Source organism: Chroicocephalus ridibundus, chromosome 5 (genome assembly GCF_963924245.1).
Source record: "Chroicocephalus ridibundus chromosome 5, bChrRid1.1, whole genome shotgun sequence".
Lineage (NCBI taxonomy): Eukaryota > Metazoa > Chordata > Aves > Charadriiformes > Laridae > Chroicocephalus > Chroicocephalus ridibundus.
Genome location: NC_086288.1, coordinates 1493912 through 1506675, shown reverse-complemented (window position 1 = coordinate 1506675; position 12764 = coordinate 1493912). Strand labels below are relative to the sequence as shown.

The following is a 12764-nucleotide window of genomic DNA, read 5'->3' as shown; positions in this document are numbered from 1 at the left end:
GTCTCTAGTGACTGTCTGCCCAGTGCATGAGATATTCCCTTGTGCAATATTCCCGTCCCTGCAAAACCCAGCAGGATGGTTTAATGCTCCTATCAGTACGAGCAGACTCCAAGCTTGCATTCCATCCTGCTCCCTCATGCATGCTAAAATTACTCCATAATTCTACTAATAATAAATACCAGGCTTACCATGCAGCACTTCAGCAACGTACTACGCAAAACCGGAGCTTACCAGGAATTGAAAGGACTATCTGTCTTTCTGGGATGGTTTAATCTTCATGACCCCTCTTTTCTGTAAGCCTTCTGCTGCGGCTGACCAACAAGAAACCAGCTAATCCCAGCTGTCACGGTCATTTTGCTGGAACGGCTGCCTCAGAACCGGGAAGTGTCCCAGCATCGTTGGCCGAAGCAGCGTTACTGGTTCTGGTGGGACAACGCACGCCCAGTAAGTGTGCTACAGACGCAAGCTTGGACAGTGATGCTGCACCGAAAGGACCCTACTTGAACCCTAACCACGGCGAAACGTGCGGTCTACCGGTCTCGATCTAGCAAGTGAACCAAGTTTTGGAGGGAAAAAGCTGTGCTTAATTGAAACTAAGCAGCTCAAAGTCCACAAGGGGGATTTTCTATCCATCTTGTTTTTGAAGCACACACTAAACATGTGCTCAGCACTCCACAGAAAACATTCCTGGCTACGAGCTTGCATTGCAGCTCTGGGTTCACATAGCCAGCACACGGCAAATACACTCGGAAGTACCAGTTTTCAGCACGAGTCAAGGCACTATTAAAGCAGAGGAAGGTTTTTTTTCCCAAAGCTCCTCTGGACAACAACTGCAGAAGAGCAGACAGTCAGCGGACAGTGTTTCAGGTACTTCTGGAATTCTAACACGGCCCCACCACACGCACTCGCTATTATTAATCTCTGTGGGGATTAAGACACCTAGCTTTAGGTGCGTGTTTTCTAGCCGAGTGTCCACGACACCCTTCTCGTCAATGCAGGCAGGAGGATCTAAAGAGCTTTTCACCCCACTTGACAGTAGGCTTTTAGTCAGCCAGTTTGCTGTCCTTGCCAAGACGCTCTCGGAGCTGCACCCCCATGACTCTCAGCTTCAAAGGCTGGAACGGTGTTCCCGAGTCAGACCGTGAGCCCCAAAATCATTCTGTAGCCTTCCTCTTCAGGGGCCGCCTGGTGAAAACAGGGAAAAGAGGCTCTCCAGATTAGTGCTCGCTTTTGAAAATACACACCTTGGCACCCAAACTCTGCATCTGAAAGAACTATCTGAATTTGATGAATGGTGGGAAGAACATAATCTTTCCTCAGCTGATGAATATTCATCGCTGCTGGTTTGCACGTGCCATGGCCTTTGACGAGTTGGCAGAAGCGGCTCTGCTATCCTGTCAGCCATGGCTTGTTTTCTTTCTATCTGTCCACATTTATTGCCAAGATATGGATGTATTAAAACACTGAGAGGTAGGCAAAAGGATCTGGCAAAGTGAGAAGATGGTTTATTTAAATGAAATATTTCGGTCGAAATAAATTGTGGTTGGTTAGTTTGGATTCTGACCACCTCCCCATCTGAAATTCTCCACGGGCATCTTTTCAGCTCAGTTTCTTTTAACGTTTTACGAACAGCAACGAGGGCGATGGAAAGAACCTGTGGTTTGGTTTCCAGTAGATTATTTTGACACCGGCACTACTTCCAGAATGGAAATGTAGTTCTGCAGTTTTTCTTAACGTACATTGTGGCCTGAGTTCTGCTCCAAGTGAAGCAGATGGGTGCTTTAGCCTGGTTGCGCTGGTTGGCCAAGTTTCACAGGGCCAATATACTTCATAATACAATGAGGTCAGCATCTACTGATAACATTCTGCTACTGAGCTTCGTTCTCCGACAAAACTAATTTTAATCGAGGCGGCAATTTCATGTGCTTCCAGTTTAGCTGTTGGTTAAAAAAGGAACAGGTTAAACATCTATCTTTTAAAAAGCAAACGGCGAGCCCCTTGGAAGAGGCTCCGCTAGCTCTGTTTTGGAAAGAAGGGAGAAACCAGGATCGGCCACGGTGCTGCGCTGACATTTGAATCTTTTCTACCAAAAAGGCCAAATGCAAAGGTCAAATCGGAATCTCTTCCCAGAATAACGGGAAATTCAGACTCAGTTTCACCCAGTACGACCGCAGTCTACGCAACAGATCCCCGAGTATCAGAAACTAATCCCCGTCGCCCGTCGGTGCAAAGCAGCTCCCAAAGAGCTGATCTGTGCCCTTGCACAGGAGAGACAAGGGGGCACACGAGGAAAAGATGCTCCTCTGCGGTGAAGAGGAGACGTACCGACAGTCGAGTGCCAGACAGTCTCACTTCAGCCTCTGGGAAATCACGGACCGTGTCCTCTCGGGACACGTTTCTGGGCACGTGAGGGAGAAGAAAGTGACTGTGAACAGTCAGCACGGATTTGCCAAGGGCAAATCGTATCTGACCCACCTGATGGCTTTTTGTGATAAATTTGGCGTTTTTTTCTGAGACTCTTAAGGAGATACTCATTCGCCAATCAAACTAGTATCACGACACTGATTTAAGCCATAATCTTTCTCCTCATGTAAGCTTTTGACCTAGGATGTGCAAAAATTGTCAATAAGCGTTTTTAAATTTAACATCTCAGCTTTTCAGCTGTTAGCAGAGCTGATCCCGATTACGCCTGAAGAGAAACTCAGGGTAACGAAATATACCTGAACTTGTCCCAGAACGTGGGCCTGTCTGGTGACGGCCGATGTGCACCCTGATCAGCTTTTTGAGTCTTCTATTGATAAAGGCAGAACCAGCCATTTAGAGGGCTAAGAAGGGTTAAAGAATGTGTTGAGCCCTAATGTTGATGCAACAGCAGTAAAAATGATTTGTGCAGAATGAGATCTAGTCTCAACTTGGTGCAGAAACACTCTACGTATTTTGCATTTTTAATGGAGATGACTAAATGTGGTGTTCATTTCTTATTTTTCTCCCTCCCCCTTGTTTCTGTCTTGGTTTGCCAAACATTAGCAGCTCAACGGCATAACCATCAAAGCAAGTGTGGAATAAAAGCTTACCTACCTTTCCTGTGTTTATAAAAACAAGGCAAACATTTCAGTGTGATATACTGACACGCTCCACATCTCAAAACACTGTCCAACTTCCTAAATCGCTTCTTTGGAATAGTCGTATAAACTCATCTGCCTTTCTGCGCAGCATACAAATCATCTTGGTACAAATGTACAAATCAAGTCTTAGTCAGTCTGGAGGGCAGGTCTCTACACAAAACAGCTGCAGGGGCATGAAAAGCTACAAAACAGGCAGACGGACAAAAAGAATAACCACCGCCACACGGGACAAATGTCTGGGTACACACTGGTGTGATTATGGAGTGACTCCATCCTATCCAGCTCAGTCACTCTAGATTTCCATCTGCAGAGCTAACAATTCGGACTGCTACAGATAATCCGGTGGGTTTTTTTTTTTCTTCCTGGCTCCCCCCTTCTATTAAGGAATAGGAAAAATGCAAAGAAGTAAAATAATGCTGCTCCAGAAGTAAGCACCAAACTCCAGCTGGTGCAAGCACGTGCACGTGTGTGTACAGATACGCTTGCAGGCAAATATTCGAGGCAAAATCAAACGGAAACTATGTGAAGTTCTGGCTATGCGTAAGAGAGCCTGACTGTCTTCCTCCCCTTTAATAACACAAAAGTTACTTGCCTTACGATTGGCCAGGACCGGACTTTCCAAGCTGAGCACCCACCTTGACTCACTGTGCCCCAGTACTATGGAACGAGAGGCTCAGTGGGTGCTTCTCATTAGTTCTCGCCCGTGTCAGTGAGGACGAGTTATCCGCAAACATCCTCCTCCCGAGCCACGGCCAGCGCCGCTCCAGCCGGGTCCACAGATCCCGCTCCATCCCAATCCACCACAGAGTCTCCAGTTTGTGAGGCAACCTAGCCTTTTTATTCCTTAGCCCCGGGCACGCAGTAGGCTTCAATCTTAATTAAGTTTATTTAAATGCTGAGCAACTCCCGTGCCACTGTCAGGGCCAGCCTCGCCACCCTCCATCAGAGCCTTGATTTTTGGGTCTGCTATTTCAAACCTCCACCAAAACTTGCGGGTTTCCACTTTTTCAGAGCTCGCCACGTACTGCACATACCTGGTAGCTTCACAGCTATTTGTTCCCTCCACACAGGCATTCGGAAGTCCTGGGGAAGAGGAAACCACAAATACTCCTTCTGGGGGAAATGAAATAATTACATATTTGCATAACAAAGTGATATTAGCAGAATCTGTTCAGCATGTGAAGGCCAATCCCACACTTGCGCTTACTAGTTGCCTGGCTTTCGGGCTTTCCAGAATTTACTTACAAAAGCAATCTCCACTGCTGCGGCTCCTGTGTCCAGCTCTCCTTGCTGTCACAGGGTGAATCCCCCCCGCACCCCCCTGGCCCCTCCAGCCTCTGCCACATCTCTTCGCCTCTCTCGGATGGGCTTCCCCATGTTCTGCTCTGGCAGGGCTCCTGCCACCAGGCCTCTGGGTCACTGATACCAGCTCTGCTCCTGGCAGCACGTCTCCGGCCCCACCGAGTCATCCCCGCCCTTCCTAGACCCATAATCTCTGGCTAAGGGGGGTCCCTCCTCCCAGAACCCATCGCTCCAGAGAAACCTTGTCTCTTCTCACGGGGTTCGGTCTGGTGACCCCATCAGCAGAATCCTCCGCTGTCAGCTCTGAACCACTCGCTTACCCAACGCCACATCCCCTACATCCCCTACATCCCTTCCGTACACACGCACTCCCATGTACAACACCATGAAGTTCACAGCCAGTGCGGGAGAACACCAAACAGCACGTCGGCCAGCCCTGCTTGGAATCGCACTTCGCGAACTGCAACAGCTTGGGGAACAAGGCGGCCCTTGCTCTTTGAACCTCCTTGCTCTTGGTCCTACAGATGTGTACGGAAAACAGCCTTTCGCTAGGTGAGAAACCTGTACCAGACGGCCGCTGTGTACAGCCATTCCGTATCTCCATGACACTTGCTTTTTACGCTGGCTGGACTGGGTGTTTGCTCAGGTGGCCGCACCATCCTTCCCACTGGAGGCGCCTTCCCAGCAAAATTCCCTCTCCAGGTCCCGGAGATCACATCTTTCTCTCATCACAGAGAACTTCTGCTGTGGGATCTGTAACAGCTCCGCTTGGAGTCGAGCTGAAATAAAACATGCCTCGAGTGAACAATAGCCAAATAACAAGAGCAATGTTTTTTCTTCTTGTAAAGAGCGTGTACTGCACGCAGGGCTAATCTGCATGGCTTCGGCACATTCAGCACCTGTGTTTTTGTTTTCTTTGCAGTGGGAACAGTGGCTTGGCCTGCACTGCTTGTCCCTGCCTGCCTTGTGCAGAATCGCCCAAAGGGTTTATTCATTTTTAATCTGATTTCTTTTCTGTCTGTGGGGAGTTAGAGTTAATGGAGGATTTTCCCCTAGAACCGTTCTTTCGCTGATGGCCAAAAGGAGAATAGTTAATAGAATCGTTGAATAATGACCAAGTTGGATGCTGCCTGCAGATCTTCTTGTTGTTTATAGGAGATGGGTCAGCTACTGAGGGGGTGCTGCTGTCCCCCTTTTCCTCCTTGCAGCTTTGAAGATGCAGCTCGATCGTCAAGGCCGCTGCTGGAATCACGAACCCGGAGCTCGTGAAGTGCTGCTGTGTTTTCTGAGCCCATGCCTTACTCTACAGCTACCAAATTCAAAAGTGGGATGTAACTACCGCCACTGCTCGGGTTCCTCAGACAGCTGGCCTACACAAAACCACTTTCGGTCGGAGAATGAGAAGCTGCTGACGCCTCTCCGTCAAATCACAACTGAGCCCACCGGAATTTCATTTCACATTAACACGAGTTTCTAACTATGTCAAAGCATCCTGCCGTAACAGGTAAAGAGCAAAGTACTTCAGATTCCGGTGTGAAATGACTTTTCTTTTCAAGGCATTGTATTTTGTACTAATTAATAGCTCTTCCTGTGATTCTGCTTGCGGCTCAGGATGGAGCCGTTCACCACCAACCTCGTGCTACTTTTCAGCTTCACTCTGTTATCCACAACATCAACAACAACATCAACAACAACAACGCTTCCAAACCTTGTTGCAAGACCAAAGACCCAGACTCCACATAAAAAGAACAAAACTATGATTCTGGCAGGGGAGGTAAAGAAACATAAAAGAATCCAAAACGTACAGAGGCTAATACAATCTGTGGCCCGTAACTCATGTACGCAGTTTAGACGCGCTTGGAAAATGCTGCGCACACCCCCCTTCCCCCCACCCCGGTATAAAATCTAGAGTTGTGGGGATCCTTCGCAAGGATGCGCTTTCCCATTGATGCCCAAAACCGATTATCTTACGGCAGTGGGCAAACTCTGCACCTGCAGCCAGTAATATCAAGATCAGCGACGATACCAGAACATAACGGAGAGATTTCCATTCACCTTCGGTTTATAGCAGGCAATAATTTCAGGCTGGACAGTTTGCATTTGTTTCTGCTAAAAAGTCACAGGGTGTAACAACGCACAGGGGAAGCTTTGATGTGGTTATGAGCCCTTGGGAAGCTCCTCTCCTGATTTACCACGTGTTCTGCATGTCCACTTTGCCGGCTGTCTGCCCAGGGCTCAACAGCGATAAGATGTTGGAAAAACCACCCCCGACGTTTTCGGGAAATGGAGCGTAACAGCACTTAGTTGCTTTCAGGCACTATCCTGTTCGTCTAAAAAAATTAACCTTTCCTTTAAAATGCAAGCCGGGCTGCAGAAGGGTTTGGGGACAGATTTTCACTTACAGAGGAGGCTGCAGTTGCTTCCCGTTGGGATTGGCAAAGGACTGCGACACGCAATTCGGGAGCTTTCACTTACGATAACGCTGTAGGGTCCTGAGTTTTGAATGTCAGAGGAGACAGAACACCGGGAGAGGAGCTCACGGGCAAGGACAGGTGGGAAGGAATCAAACGTGCTCGCTGAGCGGCCAGTAATTCTGTGAATTACTCCGTGAATACCTTTCTTTCATTGCAGATACCACAGTTCACTTTTTGTCACAAAGGAGGTTTATCACCCAAGCCAGAAATAACATGAAATTACAGTTCCATAGGAGGTCAGCACCAGCTGCAAAAGATGAGGCTTCCTACACCTTTAAAGCCTTTTCGTTACCTATTTTTAGAGATACACAGTGCATTGGTGCACTCGCTGACCTGCAAACACATAAAGCACAGTTAGATCCAAATTTCCTCCCATTTTCCACAGAATTCTCCTAGACTTCCTGCTCTTCTTTCAAATTAAGAGCATTCATTAATAAGATGAAAACCAAGGAAGATGAATTTGCGGAAATAACTTCTAAAGTTGAAAATGCAATTCTGCTAAGTTCTACTTCACGTTATTTATTATCATTCTAAGATAACGTTCTCCAAGCTTCTGGGACCACTTTCCAACTTGTTTTTTTTAACATTATTTTAAAATCCGATTAGAACAAGAAAGAAAAATGATGATTCACTTGTCGAGAGGAATGAAAAATACAATTCATACCCTTTCCACCGATTGTCCCTTCCACCAGCCTGCATAATGAGGATTTCAAACTCTACAGTGCTCAAGAGAAGCACAACCCAACGTTTGCAAAATGGCTCAGGAGCTCTGATTTTTTTTTTCTTGAAGAAAATACATCCTAAATGCTAAGCTGCACTATAAAGGCAATTTTGCTTGAATGCTACAAAAATATTTGTGAGTCAATATCTAGCCATCCCCTTGGGCTGCCTGAAGACACAGGGGCAGTGAAGCAAAGCTGAGTCAACGCCAAAAGCCTAGTTTTCGGGTGAGATGCAAGCAACGATGGAAATCTTCATGTCTGGTAGAGCTAAAAGAGGGCAACCTCTAGGAGCACCAAGGTCAGGAGGAGCCTGCCCTAACAGCGCGAGGTCTTCCCTCTGGAGACGTAGTTTCCAATACACGTCCCTCTGCAAAATCAAAGAGCTACCGCAGTCCTGGGCTTTTGTTCTTACCGTTAATTGCCCTGGGAAGAGGCATCGTTTGCCTTCGCCTGTTTGTTCCAGCAGGCTTCTAGCTCGGAATTTCCACCAGCTTTGCTGTGAAGGGCGGGCAGCAGGCAGGATCTCCTGACGGTCCACATCTGCTGGGTCTACAGCAGGGGGCTCTGCCGGCCCGGCCACGGAGGCGGCCACCGAGGCTCAGGGAGGAAGGAGAGGAGGCCCAAAACCTCCCCCAGCCTCGCCATGCGCCAGGTGCTTCTCCCCAACCTGGCTGCAGCTCAGGGACGAGCAAACGAACCTCCAGTTCGCTGCAAAAGTTTCAGGGTGCTATGGGATGAAGTGCTCTATATAAAAGCAAGATGTTACAGTAAAAGATTTTATTATATTTTGGAAATGGCAGAACTTCATAACATTGAAAGTTTTATGGGAAAGAAAACAAGGCTTCTAAGTCTCTCCCAAATTATTGCAGCTTTGAAGTACCAACTTTCACTTTGTAATTGTTGGAACGCTCCTTCTCCTTGCAGTAAAGGGATCTTTAACGCGCCAATTGCTAAGACCAAGGCTCTCAGCCTTTTCCAAAGGGAACATGCTCGTGATGAGGCTGGCAGATAAACCTCACCCTATGGTAAGCCTAGCAGCGCTGCTACCATCTTTTTTCTTGCCTGAGTTGCCTCGCTTGTCCTTTTCATAAATTCACAGCACTGAGGCCAGAAAAGATCATTAAAATCACCCACTCCCTTAAAGAATAAGGCCCAGAGAATTTTATCCAGCTGCTTTTTGCCTTAGTTTCCTCTGCCTTCCCCTCCGCATCCTTTTTCTTTTCTCTGTAATTACTGCTTTTGTTTCCTGCTAGTTCTTTCTGCCGCTTACCTTTGTGCCGTTTCCCAGTTCTCCAGTACGCAGAAGCGACGGTGGTGGTTACACCAGCTGGGTCATGTAAGTACGGGCAACTTCCCCAGGTGCCCTGGCAATGGAAGAGAGTCCCGTGGGCCATTGCATTGCTGTTTGAGCTTCCGGCAAGTTGCTCCTGGAACAGCAGCAAGAGCAGGAATGGATAAAAAGTGGCCTCTGAGGAACAGTAATGCCATCAAAATGCCATCAAAATGCCATCAAAATGCTGCAAATTTCTTTACATTTACCTGTCTATTTGGTACAACTTCTCCCCGCGACCTTGTGAGTGGCTTGGTCCGTATTAGACGGTGTTAGCTGCTCAAGAGAGGTCCAAGCCTACCTGAAAAAGAGTCTCCCAGGAAGAATTTAAAACATCCCGTTGCTGGGGAACTACGGGACAGTAGTCTCGTTTCCTTACTCCAGGAAAGGCTGCAGCACCGCTGTCCCAGCCGCCCTGTTGCCTTAGGAGTAGTGGGAAAACCTGGGTCCAAACCTTCTGTTTTCCCTTTAGGTGCTTTTGCAATTCACACACCCCATGGACTTCACAAAGGACAAACAAGGGGCCCAGACACAGCAGCTCTACATCCAGTATGGGGTCTTCCTTCCACTTTACTTCCCTCAAGGAACGAGGCGCAAAACAACTCTAAACCAGTATAAATATCGCCCTTCCTGACCCTGAACACAAGGTAAAGATCTTTCAACTGTTTATTTTTCTTCCAGATGACTTTAAAATAGCTGAACAAATCACTGGGAGAAGAGCCACACAGACAGACCTTAGGTCCCTCTTCTGACGATGTGGTCATAGATAACGACGTGGAGATAGAGATGTGTTTCAACAGGCGTCCGTGTGGTGTCGTCTCCTGGGTAGGCCTGAAACACAGAACGTTACAGATACTCAGAAAAGCGAAAAGACATGGTTTTTAGTTTAACGAGTTATCTTCTTCTTCCCTCGGAACATCAAGTTTGATAAATAAAACTAGCTCTGAGGGTGGGGATTTCTCAGTGAGGATTAATGTCCTGGCGCCGGGCAGTTTGATTCTCCTACAGTGCTTTTAGCAGATGCAAAGACAGGGATGGAGTTCTTCTAGCTAAATACAACTAGGAACGAGCGGACTGTCGAGTGATCAAAGAGAAGGCCCGCTTGCGAAGACCAGGCAGCTGGGGTTCAAGCTGAACCCCCACGAGACAACTTGTGCTGATTTCAGTCTCGCCCATCGCAAGCACTTCGCAAAAGCTCGTTCTCCATCAGCGAGGGTTACGGAGATGCCAAAGCCGGATGGATCCATGGGGACTCACAGGCCGGTGCCCTGCAACCTGCAGGGACACACAACGTACACGCACAAATGCATCTTATCGTGGCTCTTGGCACGCGAGGATCTCTCACATAGACACCGAAGAGCTGGTTATTCGTTACAGATGTTCTGCAGCTGCAGGAAGTTGGACTGGTGGCCCACTTTCAATGCAACCAAACACATTTTTAGGTATGCATTTTTGAATTTCTAACAAACCAATGCACTTATTTTGAAATGCATATAATTTGATATTTTGTACTGTTACTATTCATACACAACCATCTTCCATGGGAAGCACATCAAAGAAACCCTCATCCTAGGCCAGTTCTGTAGAAACCCAAGCAAATTATTGCCCAGCTTAGTTCACGTTGGTTTTGAGAGTAACCAAAGCTCGGGTGTGTTTGTCACATCCAATCTGTAGTCCAAGGACTACAGTTGTAAATTTTAAAAAAGTGTGGTTGGCACCAGAGGAACACAGTTGGTTTCCTCCAGAGCGAAGCTGTCTATAATGTTACAACCCATTCAGTTCTCAACGTGAAAGACAAAATACCCGCGGCAATTTAATCAGCTTTCAAACTATGGCTGAAAATGGAACGTCCGGGTACGATTCGAGCATTTGCTTTGTTTGGATCCAACGGCTATGTAAATAATCGGTAGAGAGCAATCAACTTCAGCAACAATAGGATCAGAGCCATTTTTAGGGGAAAGCGAAGCATACGTTTGTGCTGTCAATCATATATACGAGACGCAGAGCCCACAACGCTCATCCAGTTTATAGCACTGCTGAGGCACAAGTGTTTTCCTTTCTTCCATTCAATTGCAAAGCCTTCTGAACCATTTACTGCATGCTAGAGGAACACAGCTCTCCACAAGAAGATCCATCTAGTGCCAAATTCCTCTTTTGTGAGGGACGGGGTTTAAAACCCAAGTTTGACCCTTATGCCGGTGACAGTCTCAATCTGCTACAAGAACTAAATGACCTTAATGGGCCCGCTTTCCTTAGGACTTGTCAAAACTCATATTAAAGCAGACGAACAAGGATTGTGTGCGGTTGGGAAAGGAATTCTGCCAGTGTCAGTGCACCACTGCAGAAGTGCCGGGGCAGCAGATGGCCCACTTGTCAGATGCAGGATCTGATCCTGCTGTCTGGATTTGCTGGTGTTCAGCAGGCCCTGCCAGGGTTTGGGATATCACAGTTCCTGCTAGTTGCAGCTTCTGTTTCAAAGTAGCCTACTATTTATTTTATTTTTACCCGACATTTATTTTTACCCACCTGCAGGCCTGTTTCATAAAAGAGATTTGATTTCTAAGAGGAGGGACCCACCAGCCCCAGGATGCGTCACCGACATTTTGGCAATTTTTCCTTACACGGTGTGTCAGAGAAACCCTGCCTGGGAAACCTTTCTGTTTTATCAGTCAGTTCAACTTCTGGTTTTTGTCGTCACGAGGGAAAGGCCAAGCCAGGCTCGGTCATAAACAAGGTAGGTTAAGTTTATCCTGACAGGGACCAGAGCAGCTGTGTTAACAAGGGGAACAGCGTGTCTGAGTAAGCCTGAAATATTACGTGTGTATTGATAAAGACACTGTTTACAATCGGACTCAACAGTTTAGCAGTCAAACTCCATTGCATAAAGGCAATTTAGAATATTGGGGGGGGCGGGGAGAGACAGACATTTACCTTGGGATCCACATTTATTGTTTTCCTATCACTTTTGTTCTTGAAGAGCAGTCCACAGGCATTTTCTGCAATCACTTGGTAATTTGGGCTGGAATGTGAAGTGCTGACATTTCTATCCCAGTTGTAAAAGCTGTGAAAATGTGAAACAGAAATGCTGTACTTTTAATGCATGTAATTCTTCCAGCTTAAAGGGCAGATTCTGGCCTCCTTATTCACGCCGAGTAGCTCCCCGTTCCACAACAGTCCCTCTGAAAGCCAGACAGATTCACCGAGGAGCAGAAATCTACCAAATATTAGAAAATTTGCCCAGATATGGCCCTACATATCCGATCCCTGGCAAACCGGAATGGAGGCCCCGAGCTGCCTCCTCATCCGCTCAGGACCAGCGTTACAGAAGGACTTGGAGCCCGGGTTGTAGCCAGTGGGAAGTGGTTGTGCTTGAGAACCACTACTGTGACGGAAACAGCTCTGGAGACCACCTGAAAGTGCTTCCCGGACCACCACCGATCTGCAAACCAGATGTGGGAACCGACCGTTTCCCCTTGGGATCGCACTGGAACTCCCTCCCTCTCTCCGCCTTACTGTTTTCCTTTCTCTTGTTTTTAATATAATTCTGGTAGTAAGGAGTTTTTGGAAATCTCCTTGTGGGCCAGACACGGCGGGAGGGGCTGAACTCCAGCTCCCCATGGAAAATCCCAGCTCCCCGGAGCTGCAGGTGTCAGCCTGGGGTTAATGCCGAGCAAAGCCTTCCATGGGGCTGGCACCGCTCTCTCGTTTCCACCATGTCTGGCGCTACACAGAACTCGAAAGGAACCGTACGGCTGTGTCAAATACAAAATGGGCGCGGGAGGGTTCCCGCAGTTTATCTGTCTTTCTCCCA

At 47.5% G+C, this 12764-nt stretch overlaps 2 protein-coding genes across 8 annotated transcripts in view; both read right to left on the bottom strand.

The window, feature by feature from the left end:
• BMP3 (bone morphogenetic protein 3) overlaps positions 1–9301 on the bottom strand; it is a 30932-nt gene extending 21631 nt beyond the window's left edge. For 2 of the 6 annotated variants that reach the window (XM_063335647.1, XM_063335652.1), the window contains exons 1-5: positions 9163–9301; positions 8894–9050; positions 8036–8367; positions 5041–5206; positions 4160–4208 (exon numbers count right to left, since the gene is read on the bottom strand). Coding sequence is in view for 4 of the 6 variants with exons in the window: in XM_063335652.1 (XP_063191722.1) it covers positions 4160–4199 (40 nt within the window). In the remaining 2 variants the exon portion in view is untranslated. Of the gene's footprint in view, positions 1–4159; positions 4239–5040; positions 5207–8035; positions 8368–8893; positions 9051–9162 lie in introns of all 6 variants that reach the window. The other 4 variants (XM_063335649.1, XM_063335651.1, XM_063335648.1 and 1 more) reach the window with 4 other exon arrangements.
• The window catches only part of CFAP299 (cilia and flagella associated protein 299), a 196704-nt gene continuing 193101 nt past the window's right edge, over positions 9162–12764 (bottom strand). The window contains exons 5-7 of one of the 2 annotated variants that reach the window (XM_063335653.1): positions 11885–12014; positions 9688–9784; positions 9162–9266 (exon numbers count right to left, since the gene is read on the bottom strand). In XM_063335653.1, coding sequence (XP_063191723.1) covers positions 9689–9784; positions 11885–12014 — 226 coding nt within the window. In that variant the 3' untranslated portion in view covers positions 9162–9266; position 9688. The remainder of the gene's footprint in view (positions 9267–9687; positions 9785–11884; positions 12015–12764) is intronic. The other variant, XM_063335654.1, reaches the window with a different exon arrangement.